The sequence below is a fragment of the Triturus cristatus genome, chromosome 10 (assembly GCF_964204655.1).
Source record: "Triturus cristatus chromosome 10, aTriCri1.1, whole genome shotgun sequence".
Taxonomy (NCBI): Eukaryota; Metazoa; Chordata; class Amphibia; order Caudata; family Salamandridae; genus Triturus; species Triturus cristatus.
In genome coordinates, this window is record NC_140593.1 from 998,419,182 (window position 1) to 998,442,088 (window position 22,907).

At 46.8% G+C, this 22,907-nt stretch overlaps 1 protein-coding gene across 6 annotated transcripts in view; it reads left to right on the top strand.

The window, feature by feature from the left end:
- The window catches only part of PRPSAP2 (phosphoribosyl pyrophosphate synthetase associated protein 2), a 598,092-nt gene that overhangs the window by 477,236 nt on the left and 97,949 nt on the right, over positions 1–22,907 (top strand). For all 6 annotated transcript variants that reach the window (XM_085628991.1, XM_085628988.1, XM_085628989.1 and 3 more), the window contains exon 9: positions 18,730–18,800. In XM_085628991.1, the coding sequence (XP_085485117.1) occupies positions 18,730–18,800 (71 nt within the window). The remainder of the gene's footprint in view (positions 1–18,729; positions 18,801–22,907) is intronic.

Sequence of the window (22,907 nt, forward strand, 5' to 3'; positions counted from 1 at the left end):
ACCTCTCCAGCACGCATTTGTACCCCGTGGGGTCTGGTTGGGGAGGCCTATCTGGTTTTGTGCCAGCAGCTCTGGCCTCTGCACCAATGTACCGGCACCGGTCGTACCACTGTGACCTTCCCCGACACCTGTCCTGATGCCGATGTCCCTGCACTGCTGCACACTGACAGACCTATTCTGATTACCGATGACATGGAGTTGGAACTGCGTAAATAGATGCCAAATCTGGTGTCGACAGGACCAACAGGTCCTATGTCATTTCCTGAGCATTATTCTGGAGGGCTAGGATTGGGAGAAGAAAGAGAGGGGTCAATGGACCCTTTAGAAGGCCAGACTTATGAACAGGAGACGGTCTGGTAAGAGGAACTGGGTGAAGCCAGCGGACTGGATACTTCTCCAGATATTGGCATGCTTTCTCACCCCACTGTGGCTACAGAGGACAAATCATCTTATGCAGTGGTGGTTCGTACGGGGGCTGAGGTCCTTGACCTCCAGCTACTCTCAGTGGTGGTCAAGACTAACTTCTTGTCAGAAGTGCTACAGCCGGGAGCTTCGTCTTAGGAACCTTTGCTGCCTTTTAATGAAGCCCTCACGGACGTCCTTTTGGGAGCGTAGTCCAAACCCAGCACAGGGGCTCCTGTGAACAGGGTGATCGCCGGCCGCCACCGTTCTGCCTCGGGCGATCCAAACTTCCTCACTATCCACCTCACCCCACCCCAGAGAGCTTGGTAATCCAAGCCTCTACCTCCCATGGCGTGTTCCCAGTCGTTCCCCCGAACAGGAATTTAAAGAAGCTGGACAGTTGGGGCAAGAATTTTTTTTTTTGCCCGCCAGCCTTGCATTGCGGTCAGTGAACTCTGCATGCCTTTATTCCCACTCTTTGTAGGAAACAGTTGCTCAAGTGCTGCCATTGGTCCCGGGGGAAGCCAGGGCCATCCTCTCCCAAACCGTAACAGATGGGAGAAAAGCAGCAAATTTCACCATTCGATGTGGCTTAGACTCAACCGACTTGCTGTGCAGAGCGATTTCTACGACTGTGGCTGTTAGACGCCATGCCTGACTGAGAACACCAGGCTTTTCAGGTGACGTCCAGGCTTCGTTCTGGGACCTCCCCTTTGACGGCACCCGTCGCTTCGTAGACAAGGCAAAAACAGTGCTGGAGCACATTAAGGACTCATGTGCTACTGCCAAGTCCTTGGGCCTCTCAGCTGCCTCCCGTCCCCTGTCTGCCTTTCGCGGTTACAGAAGGGGCTTTCAACCATGCCAGCCTTACCCCAGCCAACGAGCAGCGCAAGTTCCACAACCCCATGCACGGATGACGGTGTGATTTATTTCCGACTCCATTGGGTGGGTAGCCAAAGGTCCAGTCAAGCCCCCCCCCCCCCCCCCCCTCCCCGTTGCAGCTTCAACCTCCAAACCCTCCTAGTCTTGCCCTTCAACAACATGGGCATCCAGTTAGTGGCAGAATCTACCTCCACCACTGGCAACGCATTACTTTGGACAGGTGAGTTATTCAGAATATCTGAAGGGGATACTCCTTCCCCTTCAAGACCATCTCTTCCTCCATACCCCCATTTTTTGACTGGCTGATGAGGATCATCTACTTTTGCTCCAGGAGGAAGTCATGGCTCTCTTGGCCAAGGAAGCCAAAGAGCGAGTTCTGATGCTAGAAGTAGGCTGTGGTTACTATTCCCGCTACTGTCTGGTCCTGAAAAAGTACAAGGGCCTTGTCCTATCCTAGACCTAAATGACCTAATCTACTTCCTAAACAAGGAGAAATTCAAGATGCTCACATAGACTCAGGTCTTGTCTTCCCTGAACCCAGGAAACTGGATTGTACCGTTAGACTTGCAAGATGCATATTTTCACATCACTGTCTTGCCTGCCACAGGCGTTACCTGCGATTTACAATGACTCACAAGCACTTTCAGTTCACGGTGCTTCCTTTTGGCCTTACCAGGACCCCTCGGTTGTTCACAAAACTGATGGCGGTGGTCACAGCTCTTCTGCAGAGATCAGGTATGTCAGTCTTCTCTAATCTCGATGACTGGCTGTTGAAGGTGGGCTTGCCCCAGGCTCTCGCTTCTTGCCTTCCACCTCCAGACTACAGCAGGCCCCTTGCATTCACTGGGGTTCACTATCAACGTGCCGAAGTAGCATCTGACTCCGTCTCAGACCCCCCCCTTTCATTGGAGCTGTTTTGGATACAGTACAGTTTCTGGCCTATCCTCCTGAGCGGCGAGTCCAGTATATTCAGGCTATGATACTGATGTTTCAGCCTCTATCCTGGATTTTGGTGAGAAAGACTCGGAGGCTGCTGTGCCTCATGGCCTCCGGCATCCTGCTAGTGACACATTCCAGATGGCATATGTGGACCCTGCAGTGGGACCTGATGTTCCAGTGGGTGCAGCATCAGGTAAATCTCTCCGACATGGTTCATATCTTGGAGGGAACTGCACGAGACCTGCAGTGGTGGCTGCCGAACCGTGATTGGGTCAGAGGCATACCCCTCTCTCTTCCCCAACTAGATCTCACAGTAGTGACAGATGCATTACTTCTGGGATGGAGCTGCCATCTGGGAGCGGTGTAGATCAGAGGACTCTGGTTTCTGGCGGAATCGGGACTCCACATCAACATGCTAAAGCTCCGAGATATCAGATTGGCATTGAAAGCCTTTCTATCCTCCATCAAAGGAAGGATAGTGCAAAGGTTCAGACAACACCACCCCCATGTGGTACTGCAACAAACAGGGTGGAGTCAGGTTGTGGACTCTTTGTCAAGAGACCCTGCATCTGTGGACATGGCCGGAACAGAAGGGCATATCCCTAGTGGTTCAACACCTGACAGGTTCCCTGAACGCTAGGGCAGCCAAACTCAGTCGTTGATGCCTAGTGGATCTCGAGTGGCATCTTCATCCGGTGGTGGCACAAGGTCTCTTTCAGCAGTGGGGAGAACATTGGTTAGATCTGTTCGCCTCCGCAGAGAATGTGCAATGTGAGCAGTTTTGCACGCTGGAGTTTCAAAAACGGCTCTCGCTCAGAGACGCTTTTCATTTCGAGTGGAGCTCAGGCCTCCTGTACGCCTTTCCACCCACAACTCTCCTGCCCAGAATTCTCAAGAAGATCAGAAATGACTGCCCCAAGTCATCTTGTGGCTCCAGACTGGGCACAGAGAGTCTGGTATCCCGAGCTTCTGCGAATAAGCATCGATCCGCCAATCAGGCTGCCCCTTCAGGAGGATCTTCTGTCACAACAGCAGGGACGGGTTCTCCACCCGAACCGGTCAGCTCTACACCTTCTTGCATGGAGATTGAGCGGCGGCAGTTGATAGCTTTCGACCTTTCCCTCCTCCGAAGTTTGTAATGTTATTCGTGCAACCAGGCGCTCCTCCACAAAGACAGTATACACCTGCCAATAGAATACATTTGTAATATATTGTACAGAGAAGTTTGTCGACCCTCTCTGCTTCCATTTCCAATGTTTTACTTTTCATTTTGACCCTTGCCCAGCAGGCCTCTGCTCTGGGCACCCTGAAATGGTATTTGTTTGCTTTGTCTGCTTTCCCAAGGCTGCCATACCAACCCTCTTTATTTAAGTAACACATTGTACATAGATTCCTAAAAGGCCTTGTACATATGTGTTCGAGGCATATGAGCTGCAGATTACACACTATGCATAGATCGCCATCTGGTGTTGGGCCCGGATGTTTGCACTTGTTTTTGTCCTGGAAAGTCTTTGGAAGTCATGAGATAGGTGACTCCTCCTTAGGATGCTAGTGCGTATGGGCATCGGCTCCATCCTCAGATTGTTTTTTTTCACCTTCGGGGTCGGATGCGTTTCTCGAGCTCCAGTTCGGAACCGTTACCGATTCCATTTCGACGCGCAATCCTTCACCCTTTCTACAGTATTGTCTTGATCGCAAACCCTACTCATCGCACACTCCAAGTCGAAGTCTTCGATTCCGGTCGTCGACTAAGGCCTACGAGCCTACCTGGGCCTTGGCATCTGGCTCATGGAAAGGACGGCATTCAAAAAGTGTCCTCGATGTGGGTCGAAGTTTCCCCACACCGATCGGCATGAGGTGTGTAACCTCTGCTTGTCACTGGAGTACGAGGCCAGAGACTTTTCAGCTTGTGCCTCTTTCCGCTCCAAGAAGACCATTCGGCGAGCTCGGAGAATGATGGCCGCTCGTAGACAGCAATCCCCGATGACCTCTTCCAAGAGGGCGTCGATGTGCCGGAGCTGATTGAAGAAGGCCTTGTCAGCGCTTCCGAAGCTGATCACTCCCAACGTCGAAGAAATCACTCCGGCGCAGAGGGTCGTAAGTAAAGACGTCGACCCTGACCCCCTCCATACAAAAAAGGCTTCGGTCATGCCTTCGGGCCCAGGTGCACACCGGCACACCGCTTCCCATGACCCGCCCTCTGGCCCGGCAAAGAAGCCTACCAAGCCTTCAGGCTACTCGGGCTCGAGCCAGCCTGCGTCTGGTGCCAAAACTCAATCTACGGCACCGAAAAAGAAACCGCCCTCCTCCTCCTCCGTGTCGACCACTGCTTCCACTTCAAAGTCCTCGACACCGAAGACAACAAGCACCGACTCGCCGGCCCCGAAAAAAACACTCCGAGCCGACCAAGAAGCCACTCCCCCAAGAGTTTGGACACACACACTTCGGAGCCGAAAAAATCATCAGGACCCAAAAAACATACAGAGACTGCAAAACACGGGTCCAGACCCAAAAACACTCCGGAGTCATTTGACACTAAGATCCGCCACCTAAAAAAGAGGGACATTGCCACATCACCTCTTAGAGTCCCTTCTCCACCTCCTCCTCCACCCCCCCTCCTCCCCCACCACCTCACTCTTCTACACCATCTCCTACACCAGTAGACGATGATGACACCACTGATGACACGGGGGGGGGGTGCCGACGATGTGCCACTAGGGGATCCCAGCCCACCTGGTTTCCCTGACCCTTGAGATGACTAATGATACACCTGATGTCCCAAATCTCCCGCAAGACTACATCTACCCCTCTAGGCCTTCCCCACCAGAGGACACCATGGGCTTTTATCAGCTCGTACACCGAGCTGCCAGTACCACGGGTCGACCTACACACTTTGGACACCACACAAAGGTCAACATCTACTTTACCCATGCTCATAGGGGTTATTAAGCATGCTCCTGATGTATGCAAAGATCCTGTTAGGGCACGTGTAAAAGAAATACAAAGCTGCCCCTACAGACCCAGCTTACATTAAGGACCCTGATCCATTAGACTCCATGGTGGTATCCAATGCGAGGAAGAGAGCTAACTCTCAAACATCAGGTGACGCAGCCCCACCCGATAGAGTCTAAACTCTTGGACGCCTCCGGCAGAAGGACAGCCTCACATGTGGCTAACATATGGCGCATCGCCAACAGTCGGGCCCTGCTAGTCAGATACGATAGGGCACATTATGACGAATTAGAGTCCCTATTGCAACACCTCCTGGACAAATATATAAAAAAAATAGCCAACTAGCTCAAACAGGAGGGTAAACTAATAACCAATACCTCCTTTCGTTGCGCTCTCGATGTGGCAGATACCGCCTCCAGAGCTGTAAATACCAGTGTGCTTTTGCGTAGGCACGCTTGGCTACGCATTTCAGGCTTTAAGCCTGAGGTACAAAGTTCGATCCTGAACCAGCCATTCGACCAACAGCGCCTCTTTGGCCCTGATGTAGACTCCTCCCTGGAGAAAATGAAAAAGGACATGACACAGCCAAAGTCAAAGGGAGCCTTGCAATCGCAAGCTCCCAGACGTTCTTTCCGTCGCTCCTCCTACAGAGGCAATTCCAGAGGATACTCATCAGACAACCCTTCCACCTCTTACAAGGCTTCCACCCAGTCAACCTTCACCAGAGGTTACCAGAGAGGTAAGTACAGAGGCAACAATAACAAGGGCAGAGACAAGACTAACAACACCCGCTCTGCCTCCACCCCTACCCAATGACTTCCCTCTGCTTCCCCCGGACCTTTCCACTTATGTCGGGGACAAACTACAACAGTTCCTTCCTGTCTGGACCAACATCACCACTGACAGGTGGGTGCGACACAAAGTTCAATCATGTTACTGTCTCGAACTCACCTCTACCCCCCCAAACATACCACCTAAACAGCATCCAATGTCACAAGAACATCTATCTCTGCTAAAGCAGGAGGTAATCTCCCTTCTACAACAAAATGCAATAGAACTGGTTCCCCTGCGCCAACAAAACACTGGAGTCTACCTGTATTTTCTCATACCAAAGAAGGACGGCTCTCCGAGACCTATTTTAGACCTCAGACCCCTAAACCTATACATACACTCAGACCATTTGCACATGGTCACACTTCAGCAGGTCCTTCCTCTTCTTTCACAAGGCGACTTCCTTGCTACCATAGATCTCAAGGACGCCTACTTCCATATTCCCATTCACGCAGCTCACAGGAAGTATCTCAGGTTTGTAGTGGACGGGCAGTACTATCAATTCAAAGTACTCCCGTTCGGAGTCACCACAGCACCAAGGGTATTCACCAAGTGCCTAGCGGTAGTAGCAGCCCACTTAAGACAGCAAATTCACATCTTCCCATATCTCGATGACTGTCTCATAAAAGCCTGCTCATACAGCCAGCGTGTACACCACACTCACACGACTATCCAACTACTCCACGACCTGGGGTTCACAGTAAACCACACCAAGTCTCATCTGCAACCGTCCCACACACAACAATACCTCGGTGCCACCATAGACACCTCAAAAGCGCTAGCCTATCCCACTCCAGCCAGGATAGCAAGCATGTAGGCTCTCCTTCCCAAATTTCAACCTCAACACTCCCTTCCAGCTCGAGTGTTCATGCAACTCATAGGGATGATGGCCTCTTGCATATTTATAGTGCCTCACGCAAGACTCCAGATGCGTCCACTACAAGAGTGCTTAGCACGCCAATGGAACCAGGCTCAAGGTCAGCTAACAGATCTGGTGTTGGTAGACGGTCGCACTCATCACTCTCTGCAATGGTGGAACACCAAGAACCTTTCCAAAGGGCGACCGTTCCTAGAGCCAGTTCCACAAATTGTCATGACAGCGGACGCATCGCTCTCCGGATGGGGAGCTCACCTATCACATTACACCATGCAGGGCAGATGGACACCTCAACAAAAGTTACTCCACATCAACCACCTGGTGTTACTAGCCATATTCTTAGCCTTAAAAGCATTCCAAAAGCAAATATCAGGCAAAGCTGTCTTATTCCGCACAGACCACATGACAGCCATGTACTACATACAGAAACAAGGCGGGACACACTCTGCAGCTCTCTCAGCTAGCACAGAGCATATGGAGATGGGCTATATCACAGATTATATTTCTCCTAGCCCAACGTGTCCCGGGAATCAAAAACACCATCGCCGATCTGTTGAGTTGTCAAACACAACAGATCCACGAGTGGGAACTTCATCTGCAAGTTCTTCAGCCATTCTTTCAAATGTGGGGGCAACCACAGATAGACCTCTTTGCCACCCACGAAAACGCCAAATGCCCAAACTTCGCTGCCAGATATCCACACCCATTGTCCAAAGGCAATGCGATATGTATGAACTGGTCAGGCAGATTTGCGTATGCTTTTTCACCTCTCCCACTCATTCCACTGGTGGTGCGCAAACTACAGCAATATTTACTGACTCTCATTCTAGTTGCTCCAACTTGGGCCAGACAACCGTTGTACACCACATTGCTGGAACTGTCCGTAGTTCCGCACCAAAAATTACACCTCTCACCACGCCTCTTAACCCAGAACCGTGGAGAGATCAGACACCCGGAACCAGCTCAGCTCAACCTTGCGATCTGGGTCCTGAGGTCTTAGAATTCGGTTATCTTGACCTTCCTCGTGATTGTATGAACATCATTAAAGAAGCTAGACGTCCCACCACTAGAGCCTGCTATGCAGCCAAGTGGAAACGTTTTGTGATGTATTGCCATAACAATAACATCAATACCCTAGACGTGTCTATCCAACACATCATAGGTTACTTACTACACCTCCAAAGATGCAACTTAGCCTATACGTCTATTAAGCTACATCTTGCTGCCATAGCGGCATATCTACAAAATAGACAGCATCTATTACTTTTCAGAGTACCTGCTATAAAAGCCTTTATGGAAGGCCTCAAAAGAATAATTCCTCCTAGAGTACCACCTTCACCTGTGTGGAATTTGAACATCGTTCTCACACGTCTGATGGGTCCTCCCTACGTAAAAGAGCATTGCTATATTACATCGAGAGAACACAACCCTTTCGTAAGACAAAACAACTTTTCGTGTCTTTCTCACCACCACACAAAGGCAACCCCTTATCAAAGTCTGGGATAGCTAGATGGATTGTTAAATGTATACAAATTTGCTACCACAAAGCAAAACGTACTTTATCTGTTCCTCCTAAAGCCCACTCCACACAAAAGATAGGGGTTTCCATGGCATTTTTAGGGAACATTCCCTTAGATGACATCTGCAGAGCAGCTACATGGTCTACACCGCATTCATTCACAAAACACTATTGTGTAGATGTGCAAACAAAACAACAAGCTACTGTGGGCCAGGCTGTACTCAAAACATTGTTTGAAACTACTGCAACAGATACTGGTGGTCGCCGCTAAGGAGGGGTACTGCTATACAATCTATGCATAGTGTGTAATCTGCAGCTCATATGCCTCGAACAGAATATGCTACTTACCAGTATGCATCTGTTCTTGGCATGTAGAGCTGCAGATCTACACACGCCCACCCGCTTCCCCGGCTACCTTTATCTGTTCCAGTAAGATCTTATTTAGATACACCGTACATGGGCATATTTCCTGTTTCTTACTAAGCTCCATCATTTTCCTGCTGGCGAAAAACAATCTGAGGATGGAGCCGATGCCCATGCGCACTAGCATCCTAAGGAGGAGTCACCAATCTTGTGACTTCCAAAGACTTTCCAGAACAAAAACAAGTGCAAACATCCGGGCCCAACACCAGATGGCGATCTATGCATAGTGTGTGGATCTGAAGCTCTACATGCCAAGAACTGATGCATACTGGTAAGTAGCATATTCCTTCCACCTTCCCTCTTCATTAAGCCTCAGTGGGACCTTAATTTGGTTCTCACCTTCCTCATGTGTGCTCCTTTTGAGCCCCTGCACAATTGCCCCCTCTGGCTGCTCACAATAAAAACCGTTTTTTCAGTGGCAATCACATCTAGCAGGAGGGAAAGCGAGTTGCAGGCTCTATCATCCAGACCTTCTTTTTAGATGATATTCCTGACAAGTTGGTGCTTCGCGCTAGTCTCTTTCCTCCCGAAAGTGGTAACACCTTTCTGTTTCTGTCACCTTGCCCACTTTCTACGCTCCTCCACATCCTTCTAAGGAAGAGGAGCGACTCTACCATCTGGACCCCAAAAAGAGTGGTGGTGTTCTACCTTGATCGCACAAAAGAGTTTCAGGTGGATGGCCAAGACTTCATGGGGCATGTTGGTGCGAAGAAAGACTGGGCAATGCAGAAAAGGACCATCTCATGATGGGTCGTTCTCTGCATCTTGGTCAGCTATGCTTTGGCAAAGAAGCAGCCTACTGAAGGCGTAAGCGCTCATTCCACTAGAGCTAAAGCTTCTACCACTGCGTTAGCATGTGGAGTGCCGGTCCTAGAAATGCCAGGCAGAAACATGAACATCCCTGCACACATTTTCCAGGCATTACTGCCTGGACAGCCAGGTCTGCAGGGACAGTCATTTTGCCCATTCGGTCCTCCAGGACTTTTTAGTCTGAAATGTGCCAGCAGCCCTTTCGAGGATGATATTGCTTGGGTATCTATTCAGAGTTAAGGATTCTACGTCTAGATTCTCTATCAGATGGACAAGTTACTTCGGTAAGGCCTTAAGTGGTAGAGCCAGTATCTAGCCGCAGATTCCATCCGACCCACCCATCCTCTCCACACTGCGTACACATTTCTAGGGTCGAGGTGGTTCCCTTTCAGTACCTAGTTTTTAAACACACTAATGTCCGTACACTTCATGGCTACGCGTTTCTGGTGTGAAAAGTCATGAAAAGTAACTGGCATTGGCATGCCGAGGTGGTGTCTATATAAGTGACTCGGACTTCGCTCCTGGCTTGTGCGGAGCCGAGCAATGCCACCTACCGGCACGCAGGGGTATTGCTCGAAGAAAAATCTTACAGATCCACTCTGACTCCTGGGAAATTCAAAGGTAAGGCATATGTGGCTAGACAATGTCTCTACCAGGTTAGGCATTTCCGAAGGTAAGTCATTTGTCCCTCTGTTATATAACTAAAGACTGCAGGGATTGCAGGAGATTTTCTACTAAGTCTCTTAAAAATAGGGAAGGAATGATGCTTCTGTTGCTCCAAAAGTCAAATGCAAAGGATACCATTGCTCCAGGTGATGTCTCTTAACACCTCTTGTACTAAGAAATGCGATGACGGCACCATGATTTCTGTTATGCGCCTCACTATGAGCCATACTTCGAGGAAGAAGGGTGTCACGGCACATTAATGATCTAGAGCTCTACAGAGATCTAAAGCAGATAAAGTACTAGGATGTGTTACTAGGTTTCTAGACACACAAAAAAAACTACACCATGACCATCAACACCACAAGTACTGCCACCTGCATTGCCATTGGTTTCAACAATGGATTGCAAACACAGGCTCATTCATTTCCACTTCCAGCAGAATTTCTACCTGCTTATGAAGAATATAATGCAATGATTACCCAGACAATGGAAAAATGTACAATTACTCACACCATCTAGTAAGCCCTGAATAAAATGACTACGGACCTGATTTAGATCTTGGCGGATGGGTTACTCAGTCACACCGGTGATGGACATGATGACAGAGGGCCCAAAGGTAATGGAGACACCAGCAACAGAAGCAGTAGTGATTCCAAGCTTGGAAAAAGTGTAAATCCTCAAGAGAATACAACTGTGTGTCTGGGGGGGGACATATGTGGGCTGACACTGTGTTAATGCAAGCTGCACAGAGGAGGTCCTGTAGTCCATCCATGATCTGCATGGTCAATCTGCACATGGAAAGCAAACCCATAGACCTTATCGGCAAGAGAGTCATGGCTGCAATCTCGATCTGAACAGGCAGCTCTTTTTCAGTTTTGGGAAAACAGATGTGGTCGGACATCACCCTTTTCCTAGGCTTGCTTCTGTAGGATAGCCATGTAGAAGTGAAAGAGATTCTTTAGGTAGGGGAGAAGGCCTCCTCTGCAGTGGTTGATACAGTGATGGATGTTTGAATTCAGACAGTTGTCTGTGGCAGTAGTACTGTGAAGATGAGACTAACTGTAATGCACATCATTTAGGCTGTGGAACCAAAGCAGGACCTTGGAAATAGAGAATCGCTCCTCTCTAAACGTGGTGATGATACCCTCCAGAACATAAAGACAGATACTGAGACAGCAAAGTTGCTGTCAGCACTTCAACAAAGAAGGTATCAATCCTTTTTAGGGTACAGAGGGAAAGGTCAGACATAAACCGGAGTAGACCAGCAGCCGTGTTCACAATTTTATCATCACAGAAATGTTTATAGGCGAGAGCATCAAGATCTAGAAAACTAGAGTGTAGGTGTAGCGGTGGCCCCCAATCTAGAGGACAAAATTCAGGCAAAAGGGACAGTGCAGGCGCCGGAAACAATAGCCCCATTAAGCAAATACTGGTTTCTGTGAAAGGTAGTCGGAGAATTTTGTCTTGCAGAGAGGTTGGGAATACATCCTAACAAACTCATCGGTCTAGTAAAATATTGTCATACATTGGAGTTCATTCAGAAACCTCCTGCAACCTCATCAGACAGAACACACCAATATTTTCTTCGGCTGCAAGCAAAACATTCTTTCCATGATACTGAAGGGAGCTATGGAACAAGTTCCCAAATCCCATTAAAATGAGGGATTTAATTCTAGTTTCTTTCTTATAAAAAATAAATCTGGACCATGGAGACCCATCTTGGATCTTCAACAGGCAAATACTGCAAAAGAGAAGCATTCTGTTGGGTGTCATCACAGAGTATTCTTCAACTTCTAATGGGAGCAGAATTCAAGAAAACATTGGACCTGCAAGATGCTTACTTTCACGTCCCCAATCATCAGAAACATCAAAAATACATTTCAAAGTGGTCTGTGGTCGCTGTTCGTTCAATGGTGCTGCATTCAGATTGAAAACAACCCCAAGAAACTTAACAAACTGCATGGCCCCAGTGGCACCTTAATTTAGGTATAACAGTGACCAAATCTTCCACAACTTGGGCAACTGGTTGAAAAACATTTTTATATCCCACCACCACTGCATCTACTCTGGCCTGTTTGTGGCTCGTCAGGAAGCTGTGCATTTCCATATATGAAGATAAATCACCACTTGATCCCCACAGACGAATGCAGTTCTAGGAATTAATCTTAGACCTCAACAAAGGCAAAGCATTCCTGTCAAAGAACAGACTACCACATCAACACAACTTGGCAAGTTGAATGCAATGGAAACATACAGTAACAATTCTCCAGCTCAAATGTTTGTAGGTAATGTCATCATCTTGCATTCCTCTCATACCATTTTACTTCCTGCCTGTGATACTATTGCAGGAGGAATTGTATAACCTCTGGGCACAGGCTAAAGGTTCATTCAGCGATAAGATTGCCGTACTCAGAACATGAAAGTAATTGTGCCTTGGTGGAGATAGACAAACTCAATCAAAGGACTCTGATTCCACCAGGAGTCTGCAAATTTCATAATGTTCACTGACTTGTCTAAAGTGGGTTGGGTAGCTCATCTCCAGGAGTTAGCTACCAGCGGCAAATGGTTACAAGAAGAATAATGCCTCAATATAACTGGGTTAGAACTCTGAGCTGTTAGACTGGTTTGACAGACATTCCTCCCTAGAATCCGAGTCTCCCCGGTCCTATTTTGTTCTGACAACACAACTTCAATGTTTTATATAAACAAATGGGGAGGAACAAGGTTGTAAGCTCTCTGAATGGAAACTCGGCTGTTGTGGAAATGGGCCATTTTAGCACAAAACGTGTTAATAGCAGAGCACAGGCCATGTGCAGTCAGGGGCTAAGAGGACATACTTAGATGATGTGCAGGTAAAATGCCATGAATGGGAGTTTAATCATACCCAGTTGAATATGATCTTTTATCGCTGGGGCAACCCAGATCTTGATTTCTTTGCCACCAACATCAACTGCAAATACTGGTACTACCCTAGTAGTCACGCACTGATAGGGTTGTGGGATATGCATTTTCGATAGAATGGACAAAGGACGTTTGCCTACGCTTTCACCCCACTTCCCCTGATCCCAAGAGTACTGAGCAAGAAGAGGTGAGAACTTTGATATCTGAGCTTCATTGGCCCCAGCCTTAACCTGGTAGTTTTGGTTCACGGTGCTCCTTCTATAGACAGAAGCACCACAAACTTGGCTAAAACCATCAGCAAATCTTTTGTCTCGATCCAGTGGCCAAAGTTGGCCATTCCCACCCATCATTGATTAACTTGTAAGCATAACTCCTGAACAGAATGAATATCACCTAAATATCCCCGATTAATGCAGATGGATACCTGCACAGGCCAGAGCCTCACTTACATATATAACTTACAGAGCAAATGGAAAAACCTCTGGGGCTGTATTATGGTGTAGGTGCATTTTCATTGTTTGCTCCGGGGGCACTTTTAATATGGTGCGCCCTGTGCAAACAATGAAAATGCGCCCCATTACCATGAATGCGCTCATTCACTTGAATTACGAAAAGGTTTCACAGTTCAGGTAGCAACCCGCCTGCACTTTCCAAGGGATTAGAGATCCCCTTGGAGGCGGATGCAGTCAGTGATTGCACCTGCCTGCAAGGGGATGTCTTGGGTATCCATAGGATCTCCTTTACCCCCTGCAGAGGGCTGCACCACCTTTTAAATGGCGCAGTCAGTGCGGCTTCTGAGGGCTTCTTTTCCTCTGCACCCTCGTCGGTAATACGGCGTTGGTACAGAGGCATAGGGAATTCTCTCATTTGCATGGGGCACATCCCCATGCAAATGAAGGAATGCCCCCTTGAAGATAGCGATTTATGTGCACCAGCGCTATCAGTACTACAGAGGGGGGCCGCACAAGTGTCTGCGGCCCCTTCTGTAATACTAAAGTGCGCCAGGTGTTCCCAAAGCGGGCGCAAACGCCCGTTGCGCTCAGGGGCACATTATGTAATACGGCACCTGGTGTAAAGGCAGCAAGCATCATACATTAGCAGAATTGTAACGCCAGATCCTTCCATATTTGCTCATATTATCACATATCACAGTCAAATCCTAGACATTCCTCAATCAAGGCATTTACTGTTTTCAGTTGGATTCAAATTGTTGCTATAAAGTGACAGACTGATCAAAGTGTTTATTGAAGACCTGCGAGGGGTGCTGCAATTCCATTGCCATTAAACACTGTGCTCTCACAATTGATGAAGTCTTTTTGAGTCCATCTATAAAGCAGTATTAAAGTTTCTTTCACAAAAAAAGGTGTTTCCTCAGTTTCACAAAGACAGTCACACTAAGATCAAACCTTTTGTTTATTCCCATTGTTCCTACAGTGATATTGAAACTTATTTTTTTTTGTGCAAAATCCATACTATTCAGCTAGAGGAGAGCTGCAACATCTTGGATGTCAGGAGAAGTTTTAAATTATACACCAGGTAATTTTGTAAGCCTAACCATTTATTACTGGCATTTTAGAATCCTCTAAAAACATCTTATCTCCAAACAAGGAATAACCCGCTCGGTTGCAACTGGAATAACTCTGCCTGTCGAAAGCAGGCAGACTGCTCCAAGGCCCTCTTAAACAACTCTTGACTGCCACAGGTCTGTTAGCTGGAGTGACATTGACAAGAATATGCAGGGCAGCAACATTGAAGAATCAACACATCTTTACTCAGCACTGCTGTCTAGAAGCGACAGTACAAAGAGATGGTGCAGTGGGGCAGGTAGTCCTCAATATTGCTTCACCTGTCATTCGGTGTCCTGCTTCTGTTCTGTTTTAATGTACTGCTTGTTATCTTATTTCAAGCATGTGAATCTACGAAAAATGCAATGCTGGGGTATATGATAGTTGCATATCTGTCTGAATAGTCCTCTAGCTTTGGTATTTTTCATAGATTCACACATGGCCCACCTGCTTCCATGCAAAAGACTTGCCTACCCTTGCATTACTTCACATTATTCCTAGGCATCTAAGAGATAGTGGCCTGTAGGGTGTGTGGTATTCACCTCACTGGTTACATTTTGGTTTTTTTTCCCCAATGAGGTGAGTAGGCTAGTGGAGCAACAATGTTTACAGCCTTTTTCACTATTTTGAACAAGTTACCAAAGCTGGAGAACAATTGTTACAGGTAAGTAACTATTTTCATATCTGCAGCAAAACATCGGCAGTTTGAAACAGTGACTTTATAGATGAGGTGTAGCATTGTGACCCCAAAAAACTGTTCTATACAGCAACAGTTATTCCAGGCATGAGAAGATGGCACTGCGACTTTGGACATGGTACACCATAGATTGAAGTCATACATGGGTCTCGTCAGACTCTATATGCTCACACTGAGAAATTGTGTGCACTAAATGTTTTTTTTCTGACTATGATGCAGAAGATACTTGCTGAAAAGTCTCTTTCTGTGAATCTGGTTTTTTTTTTTTTTTACCTTATTCTGCGATCCTTCGCGTGGGTGAAGTTTTTCTTGGTCTATGAATTTCAGGAAGATAACTATTTTCCTTATTATGCAAACTTGCCTGTTTGTTATCAGAAAGCAAACTTGTTTGCTTTCTTAAATATCCATTTTCTAACTTCCCACGTGATTAGTACATGTTCATGGTTTACATTTTTTTATTGTTTTATATCCATTTACACATACACCCACCTACAACCAACCTCCGTTGGGGAAAGGCCGACTTTAAGATAAATAAAGAGCAAAGGAAAGAATATAAACTTAAACTTTACGGAACAATCAAGGAAGAGTCCCACACCCTACATTTTCTGAACCCCTTGTGTATAGCAACATCTAGCCTTCAGTAGTCAATGTATTCTCACCCCCAGCTGTGCATCAGCCTCCTGCCTTATGAGTCAATGAGGGATTAAAGAATCTGTGTGTTAACCCGTGGTCCACTTGAAAATGTTCAAATACCGTGGGCATAAAAGCTCCCTGAGAACTCTTGGTAAAAACAATGTGCAAGGGCCCAATATTCTGTCAAAGTGGTAGGGCTTGTGATACAAATCAACCGTGACCTAAAGCCAGGATCTGTTGTTTAAGTCACAGCCAGAACTCCAGAATGCTGTGATGAATTATCTGGCAGCACACAAATCTAAGGATATGGCTTTTCCCCTGTGTGAGCAGAGTGGTAGGTTTATGTTTGGAACGCCAAGAAGAGAATTGCGGGAAGTCTGTATCGAAAATAGTATTTATATATCGCAGGACTGCTTGTCAATAGCTCTTTACTTTAGGGCATTGCCACAGCAGATGTTTTGCTGTGCCTGTGCCTCTGCATTCCTGCCTAAACTTCTCACTTGGTGGGATTCTGTACGTGGTCTTGAGCTGAAGTACAATACCAGTGGTGCACCATTTTTAACATAGCCTCCTTTCCCCCTTCACTCCTTGTGGAGGTGAGTGATCTTTTATGGATGCTGGCCCATTCCTCTTCCAAGAAAGAGCTTTCCAACTCCTGTTTTTGTTCGGGAGTTTTTGTGGGGGGCGGGGGGGGGGGACTTGGGGGAGGGAGGGGGCTAACCCCATAAAATCCTAAAGAGACTTGTAAATGTCAGGCAGTAGGTGCTTCTCATACATCTTGTTTATGATCAATTTTTCTAAAAGGGTGAGGGACCTACTGTACGAAGCCTGCAGGGCAGCTCTAGTAACTGGCAAGGAAAACATCCCCAATGATCATTATTTTTTACTCAACCATGGAACTTTCCATATATTTATCCCTGCAATATATGCTGGTCAGTAGAACACCACTGTTTTTCAGATTCTCATCTATTCTACAACATATCTTACTTTAGCTGCAAGATATTAGTGGGATTTGGCATTGTGGTCTAAGGGAGATTGACTTTTTTTTGTTGCTGTTCCGACTTCCTGTTCTCCCAGATAAAGTTCTCCCAGATACAGTTCTCCACCAGTTTCCAGGACTTGGGGAGGTTTGTGATGGCAGTGTTTGGAACACATAGAATAGGAAAAGTAGGAGGGTCATTTTAATCGCTGCAATACTATCCAGTTAGGAGAGGCTGGGCATGTGCCAAGATTAGGCTAGAGCATTCAAGTCACCATAGTGAAGGGTGGTTGTTGTGTCTAGGGAGAAACAGAGTTTGATTCCTAGATAATGGATGTGTTTCTTCTCACAAGCCAGTGGGATGTGTATTGCATCATGGCCTCTCTTTCTTTTGGTATTTTGATGTTTAATATCCGTGATTTCTGGGGGGTCAGTTTTGAAGTCGGAGACTCTCCATAATGAGTCAGGCTTCTTCAGTAAAGCCAAGATTGACTATGTGTGGTCCAACAAAGTGAGAATTACATGATCGGGGTACAGCGCCAGTTTATATTCATGTCTGCCAGTGGAGATCCCTGTAATCTCTAGGTTAGCCTTGATTGTGCCAACCAGGGGTTCCATATAGAGTGCAAATATTAGGGGTAACCAGGGACATCCCTGCCTTCTTCCCCAAGACACCATAAGGGAATCCGACAGCATACCGTTGACCCTGACCCTGGCTTAATAGTGTGAGTTTTAGAGACTAAGGCGGGAAGCCAGTCCTAGATACATGTACATATGAGACTATTCAAGAAAATTTGTTTCAATGGTGGTAGAAGAAGGAACCTGTTAGTATTGACAAATTGCAACATTATACTCATCTGGGATTTCAGTAGTGTCAGGGAATTTGAGTAGGTTTATAGCTTTATTTACAGTTTTCTATGGTGTTGCTTTACCAGGAAGGCAGAAGTATGCTTTACAAAATAACTAGGAGGGTATAATGTTGAATACAACGTATATAATAGTAAAAACAATGACTGAGGAGAGAACAATGAGAGCATACTCTATATAGCAATGGCAGAGAAAGTGACTAACAGTGGTGATGGAAGGGTTACCTGAGGTGAATAAGCAGTAGGGGAGTTTTTAGAAATTTCCTGAAAGTGATAAAATCACATTAGGGTCTAACCGATGGAGTTCCAGAAGCTGGTTTTTGGCTCCAGAAGAACATTGTGTTTGGTCCTTGAGATGTGTTCAAAGCAGGTGCTTCCAAAAGAAAAGAGACATCTTGCGCTGAAGTCATATCTCTCCACCAGCGATGGTAGGGAGAGCTATGAGGTAAGGAGGGGACTTTCGATGTATGGCCTTGCGGGTGAGTTATCCAATTTTCAAATTTGATTTATTCTATCTGAAAACAATTGCAAAAATTAAGTGTTGGAAATTCAATGGTGCATCATTGAGGATAGTTAAACATGCATAGTGTAGGTTTCGCATGCACATTTTCTTTAATGTTTGAGTTAGCAGTTGTCCCTTATGTGTTTTTGTGCCTATATGACTTAATGTCTACTCTGTGCTATTTAGTTGTGCGATACATAGTTGAATGCACAAACATACATTTATTTTTTGTATTGCAGTCTTAGAAGCAAAATATTTATCTTTGCTTTCTTTTATTTTATCAAGTGCTGATTCCAAAGGAAAAGCCCCCAATTACGGTTGTTGGTGATGTTGGAGGAAGAATAGCCATTATTGTGGTATGTATATAACTTTACAAATGAGATGAACACACTTCTTTTCTTTCATATTTCACATATCCATTACAATTGCAAGTCTCCTTTCATGTGATTTGATTTATTAATGATGTTTAAAAACTGTTATTACACTGACCCAAGCTTTGCCGAATACTGCTTTGCCAAAAATACAGATTTTAAAATGCATCTAACCTTCTCTCTAATAAATCAGCATTTTCTCTCAGTAAAATGATTCCTCCACCTGTTGCCCTACAAAGCATACTGGGGTGTAATTGCTTGATTTGAAGTAGGATTTACAGGATTTGACTCAAAAGCTTACTGCAGCAGGCTTTTGAGAATGACCGTTGTAGGGAGAGTGCCTATCCTATGTGTAGGCTTTCCTATTTTCAGTTTCTGATTTTGGTTAATTCTGGTAGGGTTTTTCATTGTTTTCAAGTGAATTCAATACCTTACAAAAAGCTGTGGTTATCTGTGGATACACATATTTGTGCCATTAAAAACAACCAAAACAGTGTTTTGCCTGTGTTTATGGAATGTTTTGCTCTTATTATTACTTGCTTTCTGCACTGACATGGCAAATAGACAATGTGCATACAGTGTATATGAGGTCCAAATACATTTTACAAATCAAACTTATTGTAGTTCACCATACAATACTTCTTCAGTGAGTCTTTGGTCATGCTGGCTCGCTCTTTCCTTCCCAAGTAAACGTTTATCTGTGGAAAAGGCCCCCTCAACATTGACACATGAGACTGGCATACCAAAACAGCCAGTACACAATTTGCTAACTCTGGCCACTGACATAGCTTTCCATGCCAATACTGGTGCTACTGAAAATCACAGTTCTCTGGGACAGATTCTGCAACAAATACATTGAACTGGGCACATATGCCCTCAGAGTTATTGAAGCGGTCAAAAAATGAATCGGCACTTTGAAAGGCCTGAGAAAATTCCCCTTTATGCAGGGCTTGAAAAATCCAGTCCCCTGCTCACATTTGTGAGCCAGATTTAATTAGAGCAAGCTATTTTTAGGTCCTACTCACCCTTTCTGGCGAGTAGGAGGAAGACTGACTTTTGACTTCTGTCTCTGAAAGCTGAGCAAATGTGACAAGATAGCGAAATTTAAAGGCATCTTTAATGCTCACAAAGTGAATGAGCAATAAAAATGTCTTTAAATCTTGATAACTTGTCACATTTGCACACAGAGGTCAAGTGCATTACAGTTAGGTTGTGTAGACCTTTGAAGTTACTAGACCTGCAGGTCTAGTAAGAATGTTTTGATTTTTTGAGCCCTGCTTTACGGAAGGGTCCTACAATTTGTGCAGAGTACCACAGTGAGGCTTCATTAACTCTAAATGTCATGGTTGGTGAAGGGACATTTCTATGCATCATTACAAGCCATTTCTCATACATTGTAAAATTAAATTTCCTGAATTGCTCCTCAACATTTCTTAGATTTCCAAGTTTCAAGCACTCTTAACATGGAACATGTTAGACTGCCACAGTCACTAAAAGTATTGCCCAGCCTATTCTCAAGGAGATGTTTTTTCATCTACACCGAATATGCTGAACACTTGGTAGACAAGGGTGTTTTCAGACTCTAGTTTTTGCATTATGTCCACTACAGCAGTCATGTTTTCCTTTAAAAATCTAAGAATGCAGTAGAGTGTACTTTTTTCACATCACTATCAATATATGACCCAAGATCACCCCACTTCTTACCTTTGGCATCATCACTCAGCACAAATTCTGTAAACGGTTGCCACATGGATAATGTAGCATTCACGGCCTCTAGGACTGAGAACCACCAGCTATATGACACATTTGGGCTGACGCTTTGATGCCGCACAAAATGGGAAATATTTTAGTTCCCGTTCATACCAAAACAGTGCACCAGAATAGACTAAAAAGTCAATAGCATTCTTCATTATGTCTGAAGAATGTAAATATGCTTTCCGCATACCATCTAGGAAGTGGTTGCAGATAGCTGATCCTTTTCTGATCTTTTTCCGGTCCAGGAGTGTTCTATTGCGGGTGCGTGGCCAAGATGGCGAACGGGTAAGACGTGTTCCCTCCGTCTCCCCGCTCCCTATTGCCCAGGCCAGCCCAAACAACGCAGCAGTCCCCCAAAAGAGCCACAGATTGACCAAAAAGTCAGCGTCCTGGTATCGAAGGGGCAGGAAGAGGGCGGATTAACGCCTGCAGAGCCCTATGTGGAGGGAGAACAGGTACCGGGACGAGGCGAGCCACAGATAGAAAATGGCGGCCGTGCCCGGCCAGAAGCTTGAGGCCGTCTTCGGAGAAGATGCACTCCTCTAGCTGGTAAGGGACTTCGGCGAGATTGCATGTGGCTGTCCCCGTGGATCCCCCGAGGCACCAATCAGGTCATGGACAGACTTGACAAGGGGCTGAACATCTAGGACCGGGACTCGCAAGTGAGCAAAGGAGGCCAGCGGGAGCAGGACGCGCCGGAATAAGATAGAAGCAGCTGGGGCCAGCAGTGGCCGGCGAAGCTGACTCCCGTATCGGGGAGACTACATAGTGGGTGGAGAGTGAGGAGGGACGGTGCGCGGCCATATCAAGCTACAGAGAAGACCACAGCCTACCTGGCCGCGGCGACGAGGGGTGACTGGACCGGAGCACAGGAGGGCTGAAACCCCGGGAGCGGAACATCTACCTGCACCGCACGTCACGAGCAGCAGGTAAAGGTGAGATCGACGTAGCGCATTCAGCCCCTGCTCCCAGTAAGCGTGCCCCTCGACTCCCGTAATCTGAGGCGAAGATAGCAGCCATCGTACCGGGGAAAACACACATCTGTGGGGGGGGGGGGGGGTCCGCGGACTGGTTGAGCTGAAGCAGATACAACAAAGGCGAGGGGCGGCATAGCGGTAGTAGCATCGAAGGGCAGAACCCGCAGGAGGTAGACGGGGAGAGCGCAGCCCGCACGTGGAACCTCTGGTAAAGTGCAGAGCGGCCCTATGTGCACTGATGGCACAGATACACGGTAGCAGCGACCCGCGAAAACGGCAGCCAGTCAACACGATTCCAGTCAGGAGTCCCACAAGAGAGGAAAAGCCCTGGCATAAAGTGACAGAGGAGTGTTCCTCGGACCCAACAGAAATAGTGGAGCTGGCGGGGGCATAAAACGGCGAAACCAAAGAAACACTGGTGCTGGGGCCAGGGAGGAACGGCCTACGGAGCCCTACGACACCAAACAGAGCTACTATCAGCAGCCGGGACGAGAGAGAGTTCATGGGCCGGGCTGAGTGCTCGATAGTGAGGATCAAAAATACTTGGGAACCATTCTACCCACACAGATCTGGTGCAACACACAGATATCGCACCAAGGTGAGGAACCAGTGGATAAGGGCAACCAGCATGTCCTCGGTCCGAGGGAAAAAAGACCGGAATTTAAAGGAGATGTTCCTCAAACCCCCCACTACAAGTGGGAGCGAGGGACGCACCTTGCCGACGCCCCAACAGAGTGCAGAGTCCAAACCCACAGAGGCACTGTCACTCGCGCTTTCCTGGAAAGGCTATTCAATACGCTGAGGGAGGACCGGTAGTCGCTGGGGGGGAGGGGGAAATGGCATCGGATATGAAGGAGGTTTGCAGAGACCTTGACGCAATTGGGGAAAGAGTGGCCAGTATTGAAGAGCAAGACCAGGCCCGAGATGGGGTGGTAATACAACTCCAACAAGGAGTGATCAGGCTACGAGATTAACAGGTGGACCTCCAGGCACACATCAAGGATCTGGAAAACAAATTGCGCCGCAACAACATCCGTATTAAGGGGATCCCTCCCAAAGAAAAAGGAGCAGATATGGTCCAGTAACTGCAGGGGCCCTTTCGCAATATCTTAGACGCCACACTGGACTTCGAATTTAAGATTGACAGGGCGCGCAGGGTGGGAATACAGCGGCGAGCACCTGCGGTCACAAGGAATTGCATACTCCTGGGGCACCCCTTCAGGTTGATCTTAAAGCACCAGAGCAATTTGTACCATCTTCGATCTTTGCAAGAAACCTGCCGGATACTAGATATCTAATGTCCAACCCAGGATGAATAGGTGAGGAAGAGGTCGGCGACTTTCCCGGGCTGGTGGCAACG